Source organism: Thermobia domestica, chromosome 1, assembly GCF_964235325.1.
Source record: "Thermobia domestica chromosome 1, izTheDome1.hap1.1, whole genome shotgun sequence".
Lineage (NCBI taxonomy): Eukaryota > Metazoa > Arthropoda > Insecta > Zygentoma > Lepismatidae > Thermobia > Thermobia domestica.
In genome coordinates, this window is record NC_137454.1 from 186059812 (window position 1) to 186085767 (window position 25956).

At 35.7% G+C, this 25956-nt stretch overlaps 1 protein-coding gene across 1 annotated transcript in view; it reads left to right on the plus strand.

Moving 5' to 3' along the window:
* LOC145666831 (uncharacterized) overlaps positions 1 to 25956 on the plus strand; it is a 120680-nt gene that overhangs the window by 16886 nt on the left and 77838 nt on the right. The window contains exons 6-11 of the mRNA XM_081734407.1: positions 4743 to 5028; positions 6411 to 6464; positions 10134 to 10215; positions 10483 to 10574; positions 12273 to 12522; positions 22617 to 22748. Coding sequence (XP_081590533.1) covers positions 4743 to 5028; positions 6411 to 6464; positions 10134 to 10215; positions 10483 to 10574; positions 12273 to 12522; positions 22617 to 22748 — 896 coding nt within the window. The remainder of the gene's footprint in view (positions 1 to 4742; positions 5029 to 6410; positions 6465 to 10133; positions 10216 to 10482; positions 10575 to 12272; positions 12523 to 22616; positions 22749 to 25956) is intronic.

A 25956-nucleotide genomic window follows, 5' to 3' on the forward strand; every position in this document is an offset into this window, starting at 1 on the left:
AACCTATTTAGAAAATGTCGGATGGGAAGTTTTACCCCACCCGCCGTATTCACCAGACGTTGCTCCTTCGGACTACTAGTTGTTCGATTGCATGAACAACGATTTGATTGGACAGCGGTTTACTTCTTCAGAAGATATCGAAACATGGGTCTCTGACTGGATCGCTTCCAAGGATGAGGACTTCTTTCGCCACGGAATCCGTACATTGCCTGACAGATGGGCGAAAGTGGTGGCTAGCGATGGACAATATTTTTCTTAAGGTATTTATGTATTTTGTGTTTGTACTACAGTTTCAATGTGTGCGTACCAACCGCACGAATTAATTCCTAGACCAAATATTTCCTACAAAATGATAAACAGAGGTAAATCATCAATTTAACATCACTGCCAAACATAGTAATGCATTGACGACTATTGTCCATTTCAAATAAAATTAGCAAAGTCCTCTGATTTAATTCTTAAAAAATTTTAACAAAACTTTCATAAAGAGTTTTAACAAGTCTTTCATAAAAAGAATTTAACAAAAACTTTCATAAGGAACTTTAAAAGCAAACGTTGATAAAGAATTACAAGACTTTCGTAAGAAATTTGAAAAGGGTCTTAATAAGGAATTTGAGTAGAGTTTTTAAAAGGAATTTTAAACAATCTTTCGTAAGAAATTTTATGAAAAACTCTCAAAGGAGTTTTAAGAAAACTCTTTGTAAGGAATTTTAACAAACACTTTTAGAAGTAATTTACCAAAATTTGTATTAAAAATTTTAACAAAACCTTTTCATAGGAAATGTTAAATTAAACGTAGTATTAAAACTTTTACATAAGGAATATTAACAAAATCTTTACCAGGAATTTTAACAAGATTTTAATATGTGTTTTAAGAAATCTTTAATAAGGAATTTTAACAAAACTGTCATAAGAAATGTTAATAAAACTTTTTAGCAAGCCTTTAATAAGGATTTATAACAAAAGCTTCATACAAAATCTTGAGAAATAATGTAAAATAATAAATTAATTGTCATCCCCTAATAAATATGACGAAGATATCTTTAATGTAACATTTTCTACAAATTGTTGATATTACAGCCGTAGTATTTCTTTTCTTTGTTTTTTTTTTTTTGGTTATAAATAAAAAGGGTAAACTACATATTAATAAGTTCATCTTTTTGTTTCAATTCTCTCAAAGGTATAGCTGACTCTTAAGCAAGCTTTCCTTTTCTAGACCCACGTAAATTAATCTAGGGATACATTTTGTATGTTTGAATTTCCCAAAGTAGCACTTTCTTTTATTGATACATTACTACATCGATCAATTAACTAGAATTCATTTTCATGTAATTTCATATATTTGAAATTGGATGTACAACTAAATTATAAGTTCGTGTGGGTGTGTTAATATTTAATAACAGAGTATATTTATTGTTATTATTTGATATCATTAAAATATTGTAACATTACCTCAGGCTATTGCAAAACCTAATGCAGATTAATACAGATTTTGTACCGCTAGTACAAATTGCCATAACTTGTCCGAAACTGACCACAATTATTCGAAATAATGACAAAGAACTTTACAATCAATATATTTACTCCAACTAGAGAAAATACATAATGCACCGAGACAAAAAGTTTTCGGTTGCGGAGATAATAAAATTTATCAAGATATTCTAAGAATATATGTTCTCGACGACATATCTCTGTTCTTGAAGATGTCCTTGATAACTTGTTTAGATACCAGAAATGGTGAATTATATGATTCATTCTACGAAATTTCTGACAATACTCCTTGTCTGTAATGGACTCACCCCGTTTGTAGAAACTATAGGGATCACCCGGCTACAAATTCTTTGAATGTACATTAAGTTTGAAAACATTTTAGCACAAAAAGCAAAGACTAAAGATACATAATGAGCCAAGTGACAAAATAAAGTTTTGAGAAAAATGTATGTTTTTTTAGGAAACACTGTAGAAACATTTGTTACAACTTTGCCTTTTATTACACAATATAAACATATTTACATCACAAATTTTGAAACTGCTACTTTTAAAACTACCCAAAGTATTTCCAAGTGTAGAAAATAAAAAGGATTCATATACAACAGGGTGTTTTCCTTTCTAACGAGCCACGTGCATGGATCGCATTTTAGTAAAATGGGATGTAGTTTTAAAGTTAAAAAAAATTTACAACACCTTTCGCTTTCTCCTCCCATCACAAACCTTTCAATTAACCTACATTACTACACTTACCAGAAGAAAAATTATAATTTTGTACAAATTATATACAAAACAAATGTACTTAAAATGATATTCCGAATAAAAAAAATCAAAATAGGAAAAAATCATTAAACGTTTTGCTTGATCAAGTCCTCAAGGAGCTCTCTACTTTCTTTTTTTAAGTACCCAACCATTTCCCTCAAGTCCTTTTTCTTCTCCTCTATCATCCTCTTAGCACATGTTAATGATGATAGGAAAAATGAGAAGCTTTCAACTGAGATATGTTTCTTAAAAAGTTTCACTTTATTCTATCCCTCTATTTAACTAAACATTTTGGTAATCAACTCTGTCCTAGGTTTCCCCTTTGTTAGTATGATCCATTGAACTTCGGAAAATTGCAGCGTTTTCATTTTCAAAGCCTCCTCACCTACAGTTTTAAAATCATAAAACTTATAATTTTGCATTTAACGTGCTTGTCTAGATTCGCTGAAGCAGACCTACAAGCACTTCGCAATGAGAAGTTTGTCTTTCGAGCCTCTATTTGTGCGGAAATTCAGTCACACTTAAAAACGAACGACCTGGAATGAAGCATTTCTGTTTTACTTTATCAATGACACCCTCCGCGATAATATAAATCCACAAGTGTAACAACATTTTATTCTTGTTTTGACCAGAACAATTCGCTCGAAATATTAGTTTGTGTTTCGGTGTAATTATATAATGTGTAGCTTTCAACACGACTGTTCCTATTTCAGTACCGCCCTGGTCCGTTTGTCCTTCATATCACGCAAAAGTAAAATATCCATTGTTTTCAATGTGTATCCCAAAATTGTATACACTCAGCTGCCTTGAGTAGTATGTTACTGTGAAGGAAATTAGGAAGTGAAAATACTTGTACAAGGTCCATAGTAAGAGTACAAACATCACTACTGGGCATTTGTGAAATTTTATGATCACTGTCCAAATTTTGTCTAACCTTTTCAACTCTGCGACGGTCCAATTCCAGGCAATGTTTTAATTTCATCTCTGTAGAATTTATTTTCATTGAGCCATGAAGCTGATTACACGTGTCACTGTGTTGAGAGCGAAAAGATAATTTTAGAATTTGAGTTTCACTTTGTTTTAAAAAAATACTTTTTGACTAGAGTCTCCTAGGTGGCAGCAGCCGGCAGATGCACAAACACCGGCGCAACAACAGTTCCAAAATGGCAGCCCCACTAGCCACATGCACCAGCGAGGAGCAGCGTTCTGTGATTCGGTTTTTGCGAAGTGAAGGTGTGAAGACGATTGACATTTTTAGGCGAATGAAGGTTCAGTATGGAGATGCGTGTTTGTCACAGCCACAAATCTATGAATGGTGCCGGAAATTTGCAAATGGTGTTACGTCTGTGGCCGATACTCCACGCCCCGGCCAGGCTCGGCGCGTAGTGACTCCAGAGACCATTGCAGCCGTTGAAGCCATCGTTTTGGAAAACCGCCGTGTGACAATAGACGAAATTGCAGCGGCAGGAAGTTCCACTCCGATGAAGAGGTACGCAACGCGGTGCACGAGTGGTTGCGCCGTCGCCCAAACGACTTTTTTCTGCAGGTATTCAGGCTCTTCCGAAGCGCTGGCGGACTTGCATTGAACGAGGAGCGGACTATGTTGAAAAGTGATTTACTTCTGTACCCTGTGTGACCAATAAATAATATTTAAAAAAATAATTATGGTTTTCATTTGACTCCCCCTCGTACTTTGTTTAAATTCCTTGCTTTATCTTTTTTAACCTTTTTCGATTTATACAAATGTCGTACAACAGTCAAAAAAGAATCTGTAAGATCTTTCACAACCTGTTGCGTCATTTTGCGCAGATCTTCTTCAGTAATCGTTTTCAATTGGTCGTTCCAAACGACACAACGACGTTCATTGTCTTTCAGACGCGTGTTTCTACAACGGAGGTATTAGAACTATTAATACACTGTGGATTATATCACACTCCCTTTACTACTATTTCATTAATGTTTCAAAACATCTGCACGTTTCTATGACTGCTTTGAATAATAGTAGTAGATTTGGCGAACATTGCTAACAATGCAGACATTTCTTGTAACGTAATCAACAAGAAAGAACTCAACATAAGCTTTCAAATTATATTTAAGAAACCATATAGGGAATCTATTTTACTACCACATTTGCCTGTGGTAATCTGTGCAGAAAAGAAAGTATCTCAAATTCTGTATTAATTTTACAACAATCAAATAGGCCTAGACGATTTCCAAATAAATCCTATTACTTCAAATTTATTTTAAGGAATAAGCCTTGTACTTGTACTGGTTTGATGCTTCTTTCATGTATAGTGTATTATCTTTCTGATAAGGATCATAATCAACATGCAATTGGCGTTTGGTGAAATAAGTTGGTTTATATCGGTTACATTACATTAAAGGGATTTTATACTCTAGATATCTTTCTATTGATTTTCATAAGTAGCGTTGCTTCTAGGCGTCCCATTGAGATGTAAAATTATTTATGATGATTATTTGTTGTTTTTTAGATGTTCATCAGCTCACCTTATGAATACCCTCTGAAGATAATGAATTACCATACCTATAGGCCAGAAAGAGCGAAGAATGCATTTCTGTACAATTTGAATTTGTTTCCAATTGTGAGTTCCCCGAGTCTTCGAAGGTTGTCCGCTCGTCAAAGAAGATGTTTGTACCAGGAGGAAATGAAGTTAGATACCAGCAGAATTTACACTCACGGTGCTTGCATTTTTCAATGTAAATACAAAGAGATAATCGAGAAGTGTAAATGCTTTCCAGAAATATTTTATAATTTCGGTACGTATTGAGTACGGTATATTATTTAGTTGTTTGTAGTAGGTTTTAATCGTATTGCCTTCTAAATGCTGATTATTTGCAAATCACTTGTATGCGTTATGTTCATTTATTTACGATACACAAATAAACTTGATTAGTTTCAACCCTTTTCATTAGAATAGATACACTTAATTAATTTTATGATTTAATAACATATACTTAGGTATTTATGTTGATGCATTACTTCTCAAGAAAATGTAATTATTAAGTAATGGGTAATAAATTGTTAAATTCGTTTTATACATTTACTTATGATTTTAAACTATGAATTTGTTTATTGTCTAGTGAAAAGTAAATATTGCTTGATGATTCTGGCATTTGTCATCTTATTGTTCCGAAATACAGACAGTATGGATATATAAACATAAATTCATGAAGGTCTTGAAAATTTTATCTTCAAATTTTGTTCTGAAGTTATATTATGAAAGATAGAGGAACACTACTGCATGTCTTTAATGCAGGATCCATTACTGAAGAACTGTGCTCAACGATACCTTGAAAGGATATGTTCATTTTACTGGTGAGTCCTGATTGCACGGATTACAACACAAGTTCACTCAAAACTGCCCAAGCTTTAAAACCACCGGAGAATGAGGATATTAACCGTATGAATTGGCCACCATACTCCCTATAACTTAATTTCATTGAACATGCCTGTGATGTTCTCGAAAGATAACTTTTGCAGATGGAACCACCACTCTGAACCTTCCAGGCACTCAAATTTATCCTTAAGGAAGTATGTGCCAATATACCTCAGGCTTTCTTCAATAGTACTATCGACAGCATGTCAAATAGATGGAGAACACTACTGCGAAAACCAGATTTATACTATGCTGACTGAGATGTCTAAATACCTTACTGGCGTTATCAGAACTGCCTACTGTAATAGCAATTAGCCTTTTATGTTCTATTTCCAAATTGTGTTTTATCTTCTTTTTTGGTTTATCACGTCCTGCTCCTTCCACGGCAGGGAATGCCAAGTAAGTTTGGAATATGACCTCGGTGCTAAAAGGAACACAAAACTCTAATTGAACCACCCGATCCAGGCATCTTTGGATATTATAGTTGGGCTAGTACCTGCAGACCTTTATTGATCACTTGTTGTACACGAATTGTTCCCAATAGTTATGGGTCACTGTGTGTTTGTAGCCTACCATTATTCGAAACATAGAAGTCTTCCACTTTTAAAACATACATACATCTCAAAGAATACATTATAAATATTTGAAGTAAAGAAAGAAAGATCCTCATTCTGCGTTACAATTAATTTTTAATTAAATCTACTAAAACCATATTGCTCGTGGAAATATTAAATGTAACTAATATATATATTCTTTTTACAGGAAAACACAACGCTTGTGATGTTAGAGGACTTGCATGCATTGCTCGTTTAAAAAGTAAGTATGATCGCATACTAAATAAAGTACAAGAACTGGACATATTGTGATATAAGAAAATTTAGTTAAATTAATACTATTGCAAATAAAGATTTCAGGAAAATATTATAAAAAATATTTCGTACAGTCTTCCTCACAACATGTCAGTTAAATGTTATAATGCTTTTGTCATTGATGCATCCTCTTTTAACATGGATGTTTTTTTTTTCTCTAAATAAGAATTAATCTACAGAAATTGCAGAATTTTATTAGAAGACGTTCTCTCATATTTGTAAAGTATTAAGAAAAGAAGCAATAAAATGAAGTTTTATAAATATATATATATACAAAAAAGACAATACGAATTAGTTTTATTTGAAATATTGATTGAATATAAAATATTATGTTTATTCTAAATACTGTTTCAAGAATTAAATATTTATATGAAAACTAGCAGCGTTCACCCCGCTTCGCTGCGGTCACCCCGGAACGCAATAAACTTTGTTACTTAGATAATTTTTACTTTTTCGCTTTCAAGTGATATGATAAAAACCATAGAAGATTGCAGTAAATCTTAACATTATATCGCCTGTCATTTATGTTAACCCGCCCCGCTTCGCTGCGGTCATCCCGGTGCTGGCATATTGTAAAAGTGTCTGTAAAAATAAGCAAATCAATTAAAAAATTTTAAACAGAAGATTCAAGCTATTTTCCGCTGTATATCGCCTGTCATTTATGTTAACCCGCCGAGTGACACGGTCATGCGGGTTGCATATAAATACGTTTATTTTTACCTATGATGAACTAATAACAAAGGATTTGTACGTTATGGACACTTGAATGGTCAATTATCTCAAGACACTGGTAATTAAAAATTAAAGTGATATGATAAAAACCATCTAGGGTCCAAATCCTAATAACCCCCCAAAAATGAAAGAAATTGGTTCAGCCGTATTAGCGTGATGAGCGGACAAAGGATTTTGTACGTTCTCTTTTATATATATAGATTGTAATTTCCTAACGATTTCTTTAAATCTTTATATCAGTTAAACTATCAGAAAAAATAATAAATTACTTTTAAAATGTTAGAAACCATACAAATAAGCATGACTTGAAACCCAAAGCGTATATCTTACATCATATATACAGTATTTCTGCGTAAATAACTTTGAATATACAGTATCGAACGCAACAAGACCGAAAAACTTCGGGAGGTGATTCTACAGTTAAAAGCAAGTAAAGAAGTCCCAATAAACATAGGTCCAACGCGGTGGGTTTTAAAGCAGCAGCTGTGCGACATTTCGCCGGCCTCCTTCTTCTAATTGCAATATCTGAAGAACAAATAGAGATATTGACGTCAGGTCAAAAGAATGTAAAGAAAGTAGTACCCCACCAAAGTAATGGCGCAAATAGAAAGGAACAGAGCAAACTGCACAAGGTGACTCCCCAAAGGGAGAAGGGGTTTCACCAAATGAGATGCAGTAGGGGACTTGAAAATAAATAATACGTACAAACGTAAAATGACCTGGTTATGTTTAGCATACGTACGGAATGATCGATTGGAACGTGCAAATGGGGGTTTCCCACTGCAGCGTCGGAGAGCTATCTATACAACAGAATACACCACGAACGAAATGGCTTGTAGGACGGTACCACTCGTAACTATTGTTTCCGACAGCGTCCAAAACAAAAAAGTGAGGTCCTTTCCCATAGCGGTTTCTTTCTGGTGGTACTTTAAAATACCGTTAGTAAATAAAAGGTTAAGTCTTCAGTGATTGAAACGCAGAAGATTACAGAAAAGGAAGAAAAATAGTGCATGATCGGAAAGATCGCCCTTTGCTGCTTTTCTTTCAGCTTTTTTTTTTTTTTTTTTTTTTTTTTTAGATGGGAACACGTCTTTCAGACCAGCTATCCTGACTGAGGTTTTTCTCATTTACATCAGCAAATGGCGGGGGTGGTATCTAACATATATGTATGTACCAGGCCGCTTCCTTCTTTCTCCAACCCTTTCTTTCTTCTCTTTTCACGGATAGAGTGCTCTCCGATTGACGCCATTCCTCATACTTGACGGGTAAACATGTCCATAGCTGCCAAAACCCCAGAAATCTAAATCATAAATCCTAAATCTTACTCTATATTTACAACATAGGTATTGAACTGCCTTATGATTTATTTGCGTATGTTTCATATGAACCTTTAACATTTACTTTACTAAGAGTTAACGTTCACTATTGTCTACTGACAGGGTTACGTGTACAAAGATTAAACTTTCAGTTTTATGATACAGAAACGTTACGTATTTTCAAGTAATATAACATAAAATTAAGTGTTATAAACTATCCTAAGACGCTATTGTTCAATTACTTGTTCTTAGTTATGATGATATTTTAGTTTTCACTTTCCTCCCCGTAAGATACCACATTTTACCATGTTTTCCTCAATACTGTGTACATACGTATCTCTGTAATATACTTCCTTTTTAAATTTTTCTCATTTTAAATTTTCAGAAAAAAAAACAAATGTTGGAGTAATTGAGTTATGCCATTTCGTGAAAGAAATTATAACCGGTTTTTCAAGTACTTATGTTCAAATAGCAAGTTAGATAATTTATCTGCAATAGTTTGACTAAGTCTAAACTCATAAATTTGAGGGGCCCACAACTGGGAACTAAGGTCTACACGTCATAATATTTCATAACGTACTAAGTTCTTTGAGGTCTAGTGGCATGCCAAGTTTGGTTAAGATCGGATAAATATCAAAGATCGTGTACGATATTTCTTTTTTTAAAAAAAAATCAAATAAAGGGACGAAAGTGATAAAAAAATTCAGAATACTCTACTTAGAGTTCACTCATAGACAATAATTAGCTTTTATCTGAAGTATCCTGCTGGAGCATTAGATTCAACAATGCGGCGAAACTGAGGTCGTACGGTAAGATTGACGATGTTATGAATGTACACCGAAAATAGATTGTTTAGTGTTTGTGTATATATATATAAGATGGAGGCATGGCGTTTGTATCATCTTCTTGTCAGTTAGGGCGGCCGAATGATCCCTCTTTTCACTCGCTTTCTTTTGTCTCACTCTATTTTCCCTGTAATGTAGAATCTTTCTTCTTGCATCATATACACACCAAAGAGACGTAATCCAAGGGCGCACCAACACTGTAGAACGACCACTTAGTGCCCTGCAGGCTTACTGTACGTCCACATTCGAGTCACTTAATGGTGTAATATTATTGCAGACAAACTGTGATCCATACACAACAGATTCGCATACACAATTATTGTCGTATTGTTGTCTTTCGACATTAAATTTGCTAGCAGTATTCTGCCTGCTTAAGCACAATTGGATCAGCCTACCCTATATGGAGGGCCGTGTACTAAACTAAGATCAATGCGCCCCCAATAGATTAATGTTCTGTTGCGAACATTTCATTTGAATCGAACGTCATATGCGAAGTGTTCTTAAGTGTGTTTCCGCCAGTATATATTGAGAAAAATGTTTATTGCAATTACACAAATATTTCAGTACTATATATTTTTTTAAAAATATTATATTTTATCTTTAGAATTAATGTTTGAGGTTGATTTTACCATGTAAGATTATGTTGTTCTGATATTAGAAACTACCGAAAGAAAGAAATTGCCCATCTAACTACGTAAATGTTTTTAATTTTTTTTTTCGCAGAAAAAATGTTCAAACACTCTTGTGCCTGTTTGGCTGAATGTGACGTATTGAACTTTGATTCTGCACCACTGGGAGCTGGCAGGTATGTTTTACTTTTAAATTTAAATGGTTGTACACTTCATTCTGTAGTTAGAATTTAAAAAGAGAAACTAATTTCCTTCTTTCGCCATGAATTACGTGCTTTAAAACGTTTGTTTTACTTAAAAAGAATACAGTAAAAATTAAAACCACTGAAAAATTTGTCATAGATTATGAGTCATAGATTGTCACAGAAATTGACTCGTATCAGGGAGCAATATTATAATATTATTAAATGCATATTGACATATTATCAATATTATTATTTCAGCCTAAAATATAACGCAGTCCTCTTTCAAATGTCAGCGTTTCCAAAGATGAGGTTTATACGTGATGTAATGTTTGGAGATCTGGAGATGTTAGGTAAGAGTACTTATTCTTTACTAACCTATACGTCATCTTTAGAAAACGTTTTTCTTTAGAAAACATTCTTTATCCTTACCTAGTTAAAAGACAATCGTGATTTCTTTCTAGGTATGTGAAGAGTAGCAAGGCCACGTTTCATATTCTTCTCTTTCTCCTAAACAGAAGCCACTCCAGTGTTCTACTGATCTATGAGAGAAAGTCACACTGGCAGTGGCGGCAAAACTGATTTCACCCCTCCTTTCTCCCGCTAAAACGCACCACCTCCTCCTTCCGTCTTTGGCATGTAATTTTTCACATTGAAATCATTCGTTAACTTTTGATGTAAGGCAGAAATATGGAAAATGTAAGAACGAATTTGCCATTGCATAATCATATATCCAGCGTATTTCTTTCATACATAATTATTGAACTTAATTTTTAATACTTTGCTAATCACAAAGAATTCACATTACTCAAGAAGTGAAAAATGATTGAAGTTATTAACGCTGTTCAACCTATTTCTTTCATTTGAATTTGTCACTCTATTCTGTCAGATTTGTTCGGTTACAGAGTGGCATACACAACGGAGGTTCCGGGTTTTAAACCCCCTTGAGCATATTCCAATATTTTGCAGTTTAATATTTTCCTGAGCATTGCAATTCAAATATTCATTCAATTTCGATCGTTAGTAAAGCAAATAAGAATTTATTCGATCATTCATTTCCAGTACTAAGATATTGACCTACTGTTTAAAGTAAAATCAGAATCACACATGTCCTACCGGGAATCTAACCTGGGTATTCCATACTAAATGTGCGTTTGTTAGTCATATATCTAAGAGAGAGACTGTCAGTCCAAGAAGGTGATAGAACAATATCAAGCAGAACGTTCGATTAGATTTCGTTTTCAGCACCCCTTTCAGCAGCGAGGCCATGTGAGATGTCGAACTTGAACTCGAATAACTTGAGCTCCTGCCGGGAACTGACTTCGGGTCTTCCGCAGTGTATTCGATAGTTGATTGGAAACAATAGTAACTTCGTGGGATAGAAATCAGTGGGAGTTATTGCTTATGTGACAATAAAACTTGGATTTATTGAAACCTTTCAACTGTGGAGCTTTGGGAAGAAGTTCCTTGTGTAATGTAAGGTTTTTGGATATTTTTTTAAACAGAACTTGAAACACATATTTAAACAACATTGGAACAACATAACTGTCGAGTCCCGGAACCAATCTGTGATTTAATAACTATCCGGGTGTATATATAGCTAGGCATCCGCATTCGGGTATAATACAACCAAATACAAAGCGTGTATATATGACTTCCACACTTCAGAAATAAACTGCTGAGGTCGTATGTATGTGTTCTCAACATTTAAAGGGTAATACTATGCACCCAGAAATAAAGGCTACATGCATCCGTTGCATTTAATTTAGTTTTAATTTCTATACACTTATGAATTTCTTTGAACAAATACATTATTTATACGTATTTACAGTAGTTATAATACAGTGTATAAGGACAGTGTGTCGTCCTTGTAACCAAAACTAATCTATCAGCTATTTGTTGTAATAAATGAGTAGAAAGTGTTTATTGTTCCACATGCTGATTTAACTTGAAATTAGAGCTAATTTGAAATCATACAGTAATTGTTACTTTCGGGAGACGATAGAAAAGAAAGTATGGGGTTAAGTAATGTGTCTGACACTCTGTTACAGTTTCCTTTGGAGGATTTGGATGCTTGTTCTTCGGAGGAAGTTTGTTGTCGGTTGTGGAATTCATATACCTGTCAGCTCTAAACCTGGTTCGTTCGTGGCGTACATGTCTTCAACGTAAACAACTTACTACAAACCAGCGAAGCGCAAGGTTCTGGAATCGAGCATCAGTGTATCCTGTAGAAATTTCTCTTATAAGTACCAATATGATTACTTATCATAGGAGAAATTCTAAGGAGATCCATGATGGCGAGTATGTATCTAGTGAAAATTTATGGTAGTTCTAATTTTATTAATAATTTAGTTTTTCACAAATATTTTTGTTTGTTTTCTGTTACTGGAAGCCAATTAAATCCTTTTAAAAAGATAACTAAGGAATTAACGAAAATAATGTTTTACTAATGATTATTGATTCTCGAGAACAACTTCAATTGCTTTAAGTGTTCTTTATCAGTCAAATAAAGACGATAAGTTTGTAGGGATGACATTGAGCATTTCATAGCATTACAATTTGAATGCCTGCCTTTTCTTATGACATTCTTGGAATTTATTACATTCTCTGTTTGAAAAATACCATACTCATCTAAAATTTACGAACACTGTGCAAAACAAATATGAACTGAATGGTTCAGTACAGGATGAAATCAATACATAATGTCCTCCATAGTGCGTTGTGTAGAATTCTACTAAATTGTATTCAACACGCGAACAATTATGATACTACTCATATACTATTGAAATATTTACTTAATTGATACAGAATTGAGGAACGTCCATATCATTTGAAAATGTTGTGTTCAATATAGCATCTAATCGTATGTACTGTACATTTCAATGATCTTCATTGAACTCATGCCTATGAGAGTACAAATAATGCAGACCATACCGAAAGGTGCGCAAGATAAATGGTTAAATGTCAGAAGAGCCCGTACAAAAGAGTGAAGAAGGATTCTTACATCATTTGGCCCTCGGATAAAATTATATCGAGTTAAAAGGCCTCGTGACAAGAGGGCACGACACGAAAGGGCCCCCGAGTCAAAAAAAAAGCTTTGATAAAAACGTCCCACCTCAAAAATGCCTGAGATGAAAAGATAAAAATGGTTACTAGTATAGAAAGTATTTTGTGGAGAGCACAAGTTATTTGTGTTGAAAGGAGATAGAAAATGCATGTGGATCTGTGTGCAAAGTTAGTCAAAAATATTGGAACAGGCCAGTAATAACGAAAGGCGTGGAAGGGGGAAAAGCAAATGTTGTAATTCGTAGTAGTGCAAAAACTTTATTCAATGGGAGTGTGACTATTATGGTAGCCATATTGAATTCCGCCATATTGGATATGACAATATTTTTTAAACGGAAAGAAGTGTGTGCAACGTATCAATTTACACTCGAATCCTCCCACAAATGTGAATCGTAAGTCATTTCTAACCTATCGCCATTTGTTTATGTGATAAAGTGTGCTCCATTTGACATCTGTATTTAGTGCAAAAAGTTTCGGGACAGGTCGGTTGTAAGGGGACTCGGTGGAGGAAGAGAAAATGTTGCAGGTACATATTGATGCAAAAACTGTATTGAAAGTATGTAGACACCACCGCAGCCGTCTTGAAATCCTTATATTGGATGTAACAACACTACGGACATTAGTATATATATATGTCATATTAATTTAGGCTTCAATCTTCCCATAAACGAGAATCTGAACTTATTTTTGTCATTATCGCCATTCATTTAAGAGATAGTGCGAGAGAATTCCTTTGACATTTGAATATAGTCCTAACTAATGCCGATGAGATGAGGTGACGAGAGAAACTTGTCCGGTCTCATGACATTCTGTCTTGTTCCGTATTGGTCTGAAAGGTACGAGTATCTCTCTTGTGTGGTGTTGATTTCCACGCGAGAAATTTTTCGTCACCCCCTCTAGTAGTGACAGATGTATATTTTTCTAGGCCACAGCTTACCAAACCAATTCACTGATGCACATTTGTTCCATCAAGTCATTTTCGTGGTTGCAATGGCTGTAACATGAACTATAATCGTCATCAAGGGAGAAGTCTCTAATGAGGGAATAATTGGATGATTTCCTTTAACCGACAATGACTCATATCAATATTAGGGCACTGTAATTGTTCATTTTTTTTTTTTACATTTCTGGTATACTTGAATGAAATTACTCAAGCAAATATATTGATCTACTATGTTTATCTGTTATAAAAATTTATAAACTAGAAGATTTGTTTAAATGTGACACACTCTTCTTACATAATTACTCCAAAATTCCTGTTTTAGGTGTCACTTTAATATTAGTTAGGTTTGTTTTGTTTACAAATAGCCAAAAGAAATCATGACCCATTTCACTTGCATTTTCTGATACACAGAGTTAATTTTTTCGTAGCCATAGAAGCAAGAACGACAGTGCAATTATTACAAATAGCGAGATGGCAGAGAAATAGAGCGTGCATTGAATAGAACGTATTACCACAGGCAACTGGTTATATTTCATCATGCTAAGGGGTGTTGTTTCACGAAAATTTCCACATTGCTTAACATAAACAAAACTGCGGCCTTTGACGTAGTCTGGAGGTTTGAAAGAAAAATAGCTTTGAATGAGTGGAGCAAAAGAAGTTAACACAAGAACAAATTCTTCCAAATTCACAGTAAAAGTTGTGTAAGGAATAGGAAAGAAGGTATCCTGAAATTGTGAAAATAGTTGTACACAGCACAAATACGTATAATAAACTTCTATTAGATATCTGAATTAGACTTTGTATATATCTAACAATATCGATATTATGTATAAGTGCATTCACAGGCCAGCTAAATTGACGTTTTTGAAAAATACAAGAGAAGTTTTCTCCGAACTTTTTAATATGTGATTTAGTGTGCTGATCTTGGAAATGACCTCCATTTTTGTTTATCACTTCAGGACTTTTTTTTTTTTTTTTTTTTTGTAAAATCGATATCGATATTTTTGCTAAAATCCTATTGGAAAAGGAATTCTCTCGAACAATGTTGCATGTACTATCTGGCAACAGTGACTTTTATCCATTTATATCTATGTAAAATAATCGATTCTTGGTGAGACAAATCGATTTGTCAGCAATCGATTTATTGTGACAGGTTTAAATGGATAAAAACCACTGTTGACAGATCATACGAGCCACTTGTCGTCAAGAGAAAAAGAAACAACTGGTGCAGATGCATACCGGCTTCGTGATGGAGAAGGACAGCTTTAAGGCTCCTTTACAAGGAATCTATGAACAACCTCCATTCATTTTTACTGTAGGTGATATTACATTTGCTTATCAATCCGGGAACATCAGAACAATAAACCAGGTTCTTCTCTTCCCCAAAGTACTTAACAAATTCCTTTTCTCGATATCTGCCTCAAGAAAACGAGGTTCCTTTGGCCAATAAGGTTTTATTTCAATCTGCAGCCCAACAATTCAGCTGCCTCTTTCGAAAGTCCAGATCTCTAGTTAGATCATTAAGCTCAATCTGAGAGAACGGCTGACGTGAATCGCCTCCGGAAGGCTTATATTCGGTATCGGAGCCTTGAACTTTTGGATGTTCCGACTCTGAAGATTCTCAAGAGATGGCTGGCAATTCAGTTGGAGCCAAAGGCACTGGCACATTAGACCCATGAGGAACGGGGTGTATGGACGATGGAATTTTCTCAGGATAAGAGATTAGCTTTTGATTCTTTGGTTATACCCATGGACATGGCAGGAACAAAAGTAACAATCAGAGTGGTTTTGCGGCTTCCTCCACATCACTGGAGTTGCAAATCTTAAAGCAGTTTTGTTTCCTCTAAGTCATAAGCGTAGATCATTGACACACTGCACACAAACTTTATGAACCCATTATTTGTCGCAGTTTCCGAGCTGCAGGACAAAATACGCAAGATACAATTGTCTTACATTGGCTGTAATACTCCTCATGCGATTTTTAGTAACATTAACTCGCAGCATATGTGACAAAACTAATCTGGGACATTTACACAACGTCTCGAACTCGATGCCATGTTTCACGAAACACATAGGGAAAAGCAAATTACATTCGTTTCTGTGATGAAGTTCCACTTGTCACTGCATCAGCGCACGCTCGACGCAACAAATGAATGAAATATTGATACTAACGTAAATCTTTCCACGTTTTTTATCTTACTACGAGCACAGTACGTACACGATCATTTGAGTTAAAAAGAGATAAACTGAATCCCTCATCCCTCATGAGGATAGCTCTTTTTATATCTTTTTTGATGACTCCAGAACAGTCGGGCGAATTTATTCTTCCGAAAAATAACACGTTCAAAATCAATATAGATAAAGCTCGGACAAATAGAAGGTGACTGTTGCTTGTTTCATGGCCGTTCCTATGAGGTCATTAAACCAAGGTCAGGATTCGCGCGACGCTATTTTTAGCGAGACATTGCGACGGGGAGGTGTCACAGAGGGGTATTCTGTAGGTTTCATCTCGATACAATGATAATCAGTTAGGAAGAGAAGACATTCAACTGTGAAAAACATGTTTCACGATAAATGTTCATACAAATCCAAGTAAAATTATTTTTTACAAGAAAATGTGTCGTGATAGACATTTTTCATTATTTTGTTTTAAACCAGCGCCAAAAACTACATTAAGTTCAACTATCACTTCCCTTGTATTTTTTCATCGCAGGTCTGTGTGTATACATATAATAGAATATAAACGTTCTACCCTTAGATGTAGAGGCAGATATATATAGTAAATATCTGCCTAAATATTCTTATAAGTGTATTAGACATTCGCGGTAGAAATTCTTATGTCTATTATACGTATAATTTACACATAGGTAAGCGTGTTCTTCACGGTTTTGATGGTGTGCTTGAGTTTGTAAAATATTGTGGAGTGTGTTGCAACATAATCTCATGGTAAATATATTTGTTGTTCAAGGCAAAATTTCAAACATTGAGCTCAACGATTTCGTTCAAAAAGTAGGGAGTGGTGATAATATTTTGTCTAGTCAGTGTATTGTGCTGTGCGGGGCATTAAAGAGAAGAGTGTAATGGTAGACTACCTAGAAAGAAATTGTGATAGTATATTACCCAGATTAAGAAATATAAGATACTTGAATTGGTTAAACTTTTCGTACATAAGCCAAAACATTGGTGGGAATGTGTATAGGTTATCGACGAATCTAAATTGAATCTGCATGTGTCTTTTGCTAGAATAATAGTTTAGAGACAAGTAAGTATAGAAATAAATGTCAAGAAACTTTTGATTACTGTAAAACACGAGGGAGGAAGGGTAGTAGTTTGGAGTTTCTGTGTTCGTCAGGTGTTGGGGTTAGTGCTTATTGAAAAGATTATGATAAAAGAAGTATATCTTAACAGTCTTCAGACAAATCTTCACGAAAGTGGGGAAAATTGGAAGTGGGAAAGACTTGTTTTAAAAAAAAAAGTATTTCACACTGCATGGAACGACATTCCCCCCCCCCACTATACCCGAAAAATTGTAACAAGCATAATAGAAGAAGAGCTATAACTTATCGTTGGTTTACTACTAAGTACTAGCTGTTTGCTACTAAATACTGACTGAATAAGTAATAACTTTCGAGGGCAGAGTTTGCTTCGTGACGTCCGAATATTAATGTAATGAAGCAAAACCTTATTTCAGATTCTCGTTCCTGAAAAGATTCTAGTCTAAATTGATGTGTCACACTTACATTTTCCATTTTTAAAAAACTATACTATGTGTATGCAATAAAGCGGAATCCAAGGTGGCTGTCACGATGTTTACTCCCATATGATAAAATATGATGTAATTCTCGTACCAATATCCACTTGCAAAATTAATTTTCCTCCTGCCACGATAAGTTATTATAGGCCTCCGATGACAAAATGCCACATCCTATCTTGGAAACGAGTGGCAATGTCAAAAATGTGGTCAGATTCTCGTTTGTAGTAAGATTCTAGGTCAAGTGATAGTCAAACATACCCTTTTCTATCTAAAATAATAATAATAATAATAATAATAATAATAATAATAATAATAATAATAATAATAATAATAATAATATATGATATCCAATATGATGGAATCCAACATGATTCCCATGATGTCCGCAACCCCATTCAATACAGTTTACACACTAACGCCAATTGCATCACATGCCTTTTCCTCCTTCCACATTATTACTGCCCTGTTCCAATACTTTTCTCTACTAGATACAAATATCAAATATAGCATATCGTTTCTCGTACTTGAATAGCGATAGATAAAAAATGAGTTCGGATTCTCGTTTGAGAAAATCCAAGCTTAAATTGATGTGACACACACAATCTTTTATATACAAAAAATATTATGTGATCCAATGTGGCGGAATTTGAGTTGGCTGCCATGAAGGCCACAACTCAATACACTCAATATTCATAAAGTTTTTGCACCAATATCCAACTGAACGTTTCCTTTTCCTCCGTCCATTCCTCTTCTTATTACTGGCCTATCCCAATACTTTTGTCTAACCCTGTATACAAATTCACATGTATTACTCGTTTGATTTATCTATGCATGCGACAATATGAACTAATGCCCTTATCTACAAGTGACTTCAGTCACATGCGAAGGTTGCCAAAAATATTGATTCTTTTAGATTTCTTTCAAATGCAATTTTTCAAGAAAATCAAAACGATATGTTGAACCGAATTAAATTTAACGCACGTATTTTGTGTACATACTTTAAGTCTTTTGTATATACAGCGTGGAACAAAAGTCCTGTACCATAAGAAAAATATAAAAAGCGGAAAATTGCTCGAGATGATAGATTTCCAATTTAAAGTGTTGACATTTTTCACATTGGACCAGCAGTTTTGTTCTACCCTGATAATCACCCCAATGACAATTGAGAAAGCAAGATTACTAGTCATAATGTTACAATAGAACCATTGGTTCACATATTAATTGAACGGGAATCAAGCAAAAATTATGTCGTATGGAAGAAAGAAAAGTACTACAAATCTCGGTTGCAACCATTTGCATCGTGGAGTTGTTAAAGTGAGGATAGGAATAGGGTGATGAACTTCGTAACGAGTTGAAAGTTGGTTATGAACATTGTTTCTTACAGACGTTTTTTTGGGGGGGGGCTACTCCTCCCCGGAGCTCTGAGAGTACCCTCCTGAGGACACCAAAATAATATTCTATAATATAATAATAAATCGAATAGTACCGAGTAAAAATAATACATGCCCCTCCGAATATTAAGTGTGCCTCCAGAATATTTTTTTTCTGAAAGAAATACTGGTTATGAAAATAATTTAAGATGCGAAATATATAATGCAATTAAGCGTCATCTGATACTATTGCTTACAGAGTTTACTAGACAGGCTATACAGGCTATACATGTTACTCAAAATAAATCTACGTAGCTCATGAACGCACAGATTACGCTCCCAGAGACAATACTTCTTAGCATTATTGGTGTTCCGATTGGTTTTCGTTCTGCGGGTAGCGCATATGGATATGGTGCTGTACACTACCACACACACACAGCAATGATTCAAGCGTTATTTATCGATTCACGTACCTGATATTCTCTTTCAGGTAACACACGGTTCTGGGTCTGGTTCAATACACACACTAACTTTAGAGACCTCTACAAGTAAAAATTTAATGGCGTTAGGTCATATGACCCTGGTCCCTGCGACTAATCCATTAACCAGGAAGCACCTCGTATATTCACTGTCGTACTGTACGGCCGTTATGTAGTGCTGCTCCATCGTGCTGTAAATAAAATAAACGCCTCAATAACAAGGGTATGTCGTCCAGATACGACTGCAATATGATCTCCAGATGATGTAGGTTAACCAGGGTGTCAGAAAAACGGCGTTATTGCCTTGTATCCCACATCACACATTCATTCGAGGATTAGTTCCATGATGAACTACAGCCGTGTGGTCATCAATAGACCAGTACTCAGCGTTGTGTCTGTTCACTCTACCGTAAGATGGAATGTAGCCTTATTGCTGAATAGAAAGAATGCCAGCTTCTAGATTAGGATGTTGTATTAGGTTTCTTTTCGTTTCCATTTTCCACTTCAAATCACAAAATCACTTTAATCATTCTAACATTATAACACAATAAATCAAGAAATGTAGTGTGTGTTGACTTTTAGTACTCTTATGTTCTTCTGACTCTGTAAAGCAATGCAGAAAATCACTCATACCTCTCCCCGAGAACTCCTCGAACACAACAGTGATTCCACAAAACAAATGTCTGAACTTGTCAAACAGGTAATATATTTCTTCAACAGAAGTAAAACTGATGCTGCTACTTAATATTTTTCATACTAATAAACATTCTTATTGTTTGATCATAGAGGTTTTTGATGCAGAGCCATTTTCAGTCGGACGTTTTTACCAGGGCTTTTTTATCGCACGTCCTTTTGATAAAAGGACTTAACAGGGCTCCTTTTGACTTGGGTTTTTCTGTTCTCGTCCTTTAGTCCAGACCCTTCTGGTGTGACGCCAAGATGAATATGGCCGAAATTTCGAAGAAACTTCAAAGGAATATAAGTGAGGCTGACGCACTGAAGTGATACTGGTTTTGGCCACTTGCTTAACCATAAGACATCATCCGTGAACTTTTGAAGGATCAAAAATTAAATATATTTATTATATTAAATATATTCTCCCAATGTATAACAGAAATATTCATAGTGTACACAAATCGAATGAAACATAATTCAATATTCGGGGGTTTCTTCTTGACATGGTGTAATTATTAGAATGTATCTTCTAGAAGTTTGTCACAAGGACAGTAACAATATAGTAGGCGAATATATTATATTACAATGAGAAAGAGCTACTAAAAATTGTTATGACAAAATTTGAGTGAACTGAATACTTACAGGTATAAATTTAGTTGCTGAGCATTATTGATTATTTCATCCTTGAAAAGATGTAGCCCATTTCTTACACGTAAGCAATGATGTTGAACAAAAATTAAGTGCGAAAGTTTGTATGGAGAACTTCCTAAGCAAACAAATCTGCTCCTGTTTTCAAGAAGGATCGGATACGGATAATATAGAGGAATGGATATGGATTTTCCAAACCACTCCAATACACATTCTGTGTACACCTAAACATATCCTAATATTGTTCGCAGGAAGAATTGAAACTTTCAAGAAACGGTTTTACATTACATGAGAATTTGTCTGGATATGAGTTCCTTGTTTGAGGTGCTAAAATGATTTCGCAATGAAGTTTGCAAGATGTGTTAAAAAAGTAAGAAAACTTATTTTTTCTTAACGATGAATTTTGTTATTTTTACAAATCAAAGCTATACCCGTCAAAATAGTCCCTTTGGATAGTTACACACGGATGAAGGCGTTGTTTACATTGTTCATAGCAGTGCTTGCAGACTTCTTCTGACTCTAGGTTTCAGCTTATCAGTTATGCTCTTCTGGATATTACTCGAAGTACCAAAATGGCGTCCTTTCAAGTGGTCCTTTCAAGCGAGCGAAATAAAAAGAAGTTACAGGAACTGAGATCTGGCTGCTGAGGAACCACATGAAGGCTTTTTTTCTCTTCAAAAAATTCATTATGAACACTGTCGTGTGACATGGTGCGTTGTCGTGATGCAGCATCCAAGTGCGTGCAATGCCTCGTCACACACGTGCCACTTTTTTCATGAATCTTGCATAGGCTTCCAGATAAAAAAAAATCGATTTCTGGTGGTACAAATTCCTATTAGAAGATTTCCTCGACTACCTCACCTCAGAAAAGATTTAATTCTTTCTACATTGTCACCAGTTTTTGAGGTTGAAGGTCACCGTGTACCAAGTTCGTTGTTAGCTTTCCTAAGAATTGTACGTCTGAACAGTTGTGCCCAAGATAGGAAATGTTCTCCATAAGCACTTTTTAACCTATCGAAATTCACAAAAGCTGATTGGACGAGCTTTATCAAACTTTGATGGCACAACTTTTCTCAAACTTTTGGAGCTCCATTTTCATAATGCACTTCAAAAGTACAACTTCACTTCAATCAGTTTCTGCAATCATGTAGCAACTGGAGCAAGTTCAAATTTGTATTGTATTAATGGCATGAATTACCTGGTGTGTGAAGGTGGCGGCAGTTCGGTTCTATCACCATGTTATCAGTTTCGTTTTCTTTTTAACTCACATTATGTACAACTGTTCAGGTAGCATCTGTTAACTTACCGTGTAATAAGGAACTCAAAAACAGTGTATTATTTTCAATTGCAAGTTCAGTAAAGTAAAAAAATATTTTGCATAACAGCCATTTTACGTATGTATGTTAAGTAAGAGCAACAACAAAGATTAAGATATTAGATTCCAAATATTTTTCTTTCAGGTTGAAGTACGTTTCGAAATGGGGAGCTTCTAAGATATGGTCAGCGTTTCGTCAATCGATAGAGGAATATTTGTCATTTACATCTCTTGATGGACTGAAGTATACCAAAACGGCACCCAATCACATTCTTAGGTAAGAACAAGTCAGAACTATTAAAATATACAAAGTGGATTCCGAAAATAAGTTTCCCCTCTCGTTTTCCCCAGGAAGGCCTACAGCAATGGGAGAAACACGACAGTGGTTGCACGCGCAACACACCCAGACACAACTGGATATCGTGCGCACGCGATTCTGCAGATGGCGCCGTCGCAGCTCCTGCGCACAGCGCAAACGAGCCTCTCAGTCTGAGCCTGGTAGCTGTGGAGAGAAGGCGCGTTTTGACGTCTGGCCAAAGGAGAAAGTGTAAGCGGTTTTGCGCTATGAATGGGGACGTGGCGTTTCGGGAGCAGAAATCCATAACCGCCTCGTGGAATGTTGTTGGGTGACAATTCTAAACAACACTCAGCGACGGCAGCGCACAACCATATTGCAGCTCTTGTGTGGAGCGCCTTGTCCATCTGCCATACAGTCTCGCATAAAGTGACATTCATCCGTTTCCGGCTTTGAAGCAGACTCGGAGGCAGGCGCTTTGGAAGCAATGCTGAAGTTACAGAAGCTGTTCGACGCTTCTTCCGTATGCAGAGCCCTGAATTTCTCCTGGGAGGGTTTTTGTAGCTTATAAACCGGTATGACAAATGTCTCAATATAGGTGGTACTTATGTGGAAAAGTAAAGGTACGTTTTATCTTTTGTGCCCCATGTTATTTTTGGTCTTGCATCTCCACCTATATCCACAGACGCCTGGGAAAACTTATTTTTGGACCTCCCTCGTATATTAATCTGTGTGATATCTTTCATGAAAATACCAGAGAATATTTTTACAGAAGTGAACCTAAAAGGAGAGTTGTTTCTTCTTTACACATTAACACAGCTAAAACTTAATGTGACCTACAGAGTATCAAAATCAGAAATAGTTAATGACTTCGATGAATTCGAGAAGGTAATTTTCGAATTTGTAATCAACATACCCAAATTAATATACTAGAAAATCGATAAAAATGGAAGTTCAAGATTCAATTCATCGGTATACAGTGTATCGGTATACATTCCTACAGACAAAATAATGTAACAAACGTGTAAGGAGTATTATCATCTTCATAGGTATTCTGCAATTATTGGCTGCTACCACTGAAAGGCTTCCATGCTCCATGATCACCATGATCATCAGATTAGATCGATTTTTCTGTTTTGATACAGGCTACCGCCATTCCCTGTCGCCCCGTTCGCCAATTCATCTCCCTACTACCACCGTAAATGCTAGCACGTCTCTCATGATACAGTTTTTCTAAGCCAATGTCCCAGTGCGTTTTTTTTTCTCTTTTCAATTACATCTAAAATACAGTGTACGGAGTATGGAGAAAAATAAATATTGATAAATTTGTTCTAAACTACTGCATGCTTGACATTAAAAAAATTAAGGTATAAAGGTAGCCAAGAAAATTCTGTCGCTTTTTCAGTCACCATCTTCGAACTTTGATATCATACCTAAGACGTACCTGGAAGATCAAAAAGAGTCCCCATCAGCATCGACGACCTTCTGCCAACGTTCTGAAAAGCCATGAATTCCATCGCAGTAGAACCTGGTGGGCAGTGAAGTAAAAAAAAAAAAAGGGATCAAATGCATTCTGCACCTCTACTAAGCATTTAAATTGGCGTCCTTGTCCAAGGAATGAACTGGGTGATACTCGGACGGTGCAATCGCCCGGGAGTATCGCAGATGTAATGGTGTTTCCCATCCAAGGCGTAGAATATTGTCCCGGGTCATCAGAGCCACGTGGGGCTTAGTATTGTCCTGTAACAGGAGGACTCCTTTGCGATTCCGAAGTGTTGGCTCCAGAGTTTTGATTTTTTCTTTAACACGTCTCAACTGCTGACAGTTCACGGTTGCATTCATGCTCTGACCAGCTGGTACCAGTTTCCGATGCAAGACGCCAGAAGTAGTACACCAAACAAACAGTAGGACCTTCTTCTGGTGCGGTGTTGGTTTCGACTGTTTCAGAACCGGTTCATGGGATGCTAACCAGTGATGACGGCGCGTGGAGCTTCGTACAGGACCTATTTCTCATCACATGTCAACCTGTCCAGTAATGGCTCCTTCCTCAGACGAGACAGCAAAGAATCACAGGTGTCTCCTCGCGTTATCTTCTAGCCCAGAGTCAAATCATATGGGACACATCGACCTAACTTCTACTGCTTCCCAAGTAGCTGGAGGTGCTGCTGATTGATTTATCCACTCACATTGAACTGTAGTCCCAATTCCTCACATATATGGTTACTGTTCGCCTCAATTGCTGCCTAAAGATCTTCATTTTGTACATTTGTTGGTGTTCCGGCACGTGGTGCGTCTTCGAGTACTTTGTCACCATTTTAAACTTGTTTCACTGTCTGCGAAGTCAGGACACCTTAACCAAATTCTGGTATATCTTCCGCCCCGCTGCAGCGGCGTTTGACCCCAGTTTGCACTTGTAAAGCATACACGCCCTTAAGACGTTCTGTGGAGGTCCCATGTTCACCTTGTCGTTACGCAAGTTCACGGTATAACTGAAATACTACTTGGTTGTAGTATGTTGGATATAACAACACTAACAACTGATCTTCACCTCATCTCCATTCGCATTCAACTCACGGTGTAAGGGCCAATTGAACAGAAACTTCCATGTCGACAATGGCGGCTAAACCAACCCTCCTCTACAAAATTAATTTCAGCCTTTGGGGTCTCTTGTGATTTTGTTTACTTTTGAAGACATTAGTTGACCCCTTTCTGTATGACTTTTTCTAGCGAAAAAAATTATCAGTATTGGAAATCCTCATATGGGAACTTGAAAAATGAATTAAAACTTGAATTTTAGATTTTTCACTTAATTCCGGCGAGAAATAAGTAATAACGAGAGAAATATATGGCACACTTACAACTTACAAAGAACATGCCAGATGACATCAAAATCTCTTATTCATACACGTGAATATCTCACACAGCGGACAAAAGTCATTTGATGCCTTTGATAAATCACAAAAAAGCTAAGGTGAAAAAAGGGTATGTGCCATATATGGCACGGCATGCGGTAAGGGGTTAAATTCTGATGTGAGATACAAATATTATAGAATTAAACTGCGAATTTGATTTTGCATAATTAATACTCAATATATATGCTACAGAATTATTTAACTTAATTCTAAATACTTTATTCAGCACAGGTAATTCAAGTTATTTGAAAAGTGGGAAGTAATTGATATTGCTAACA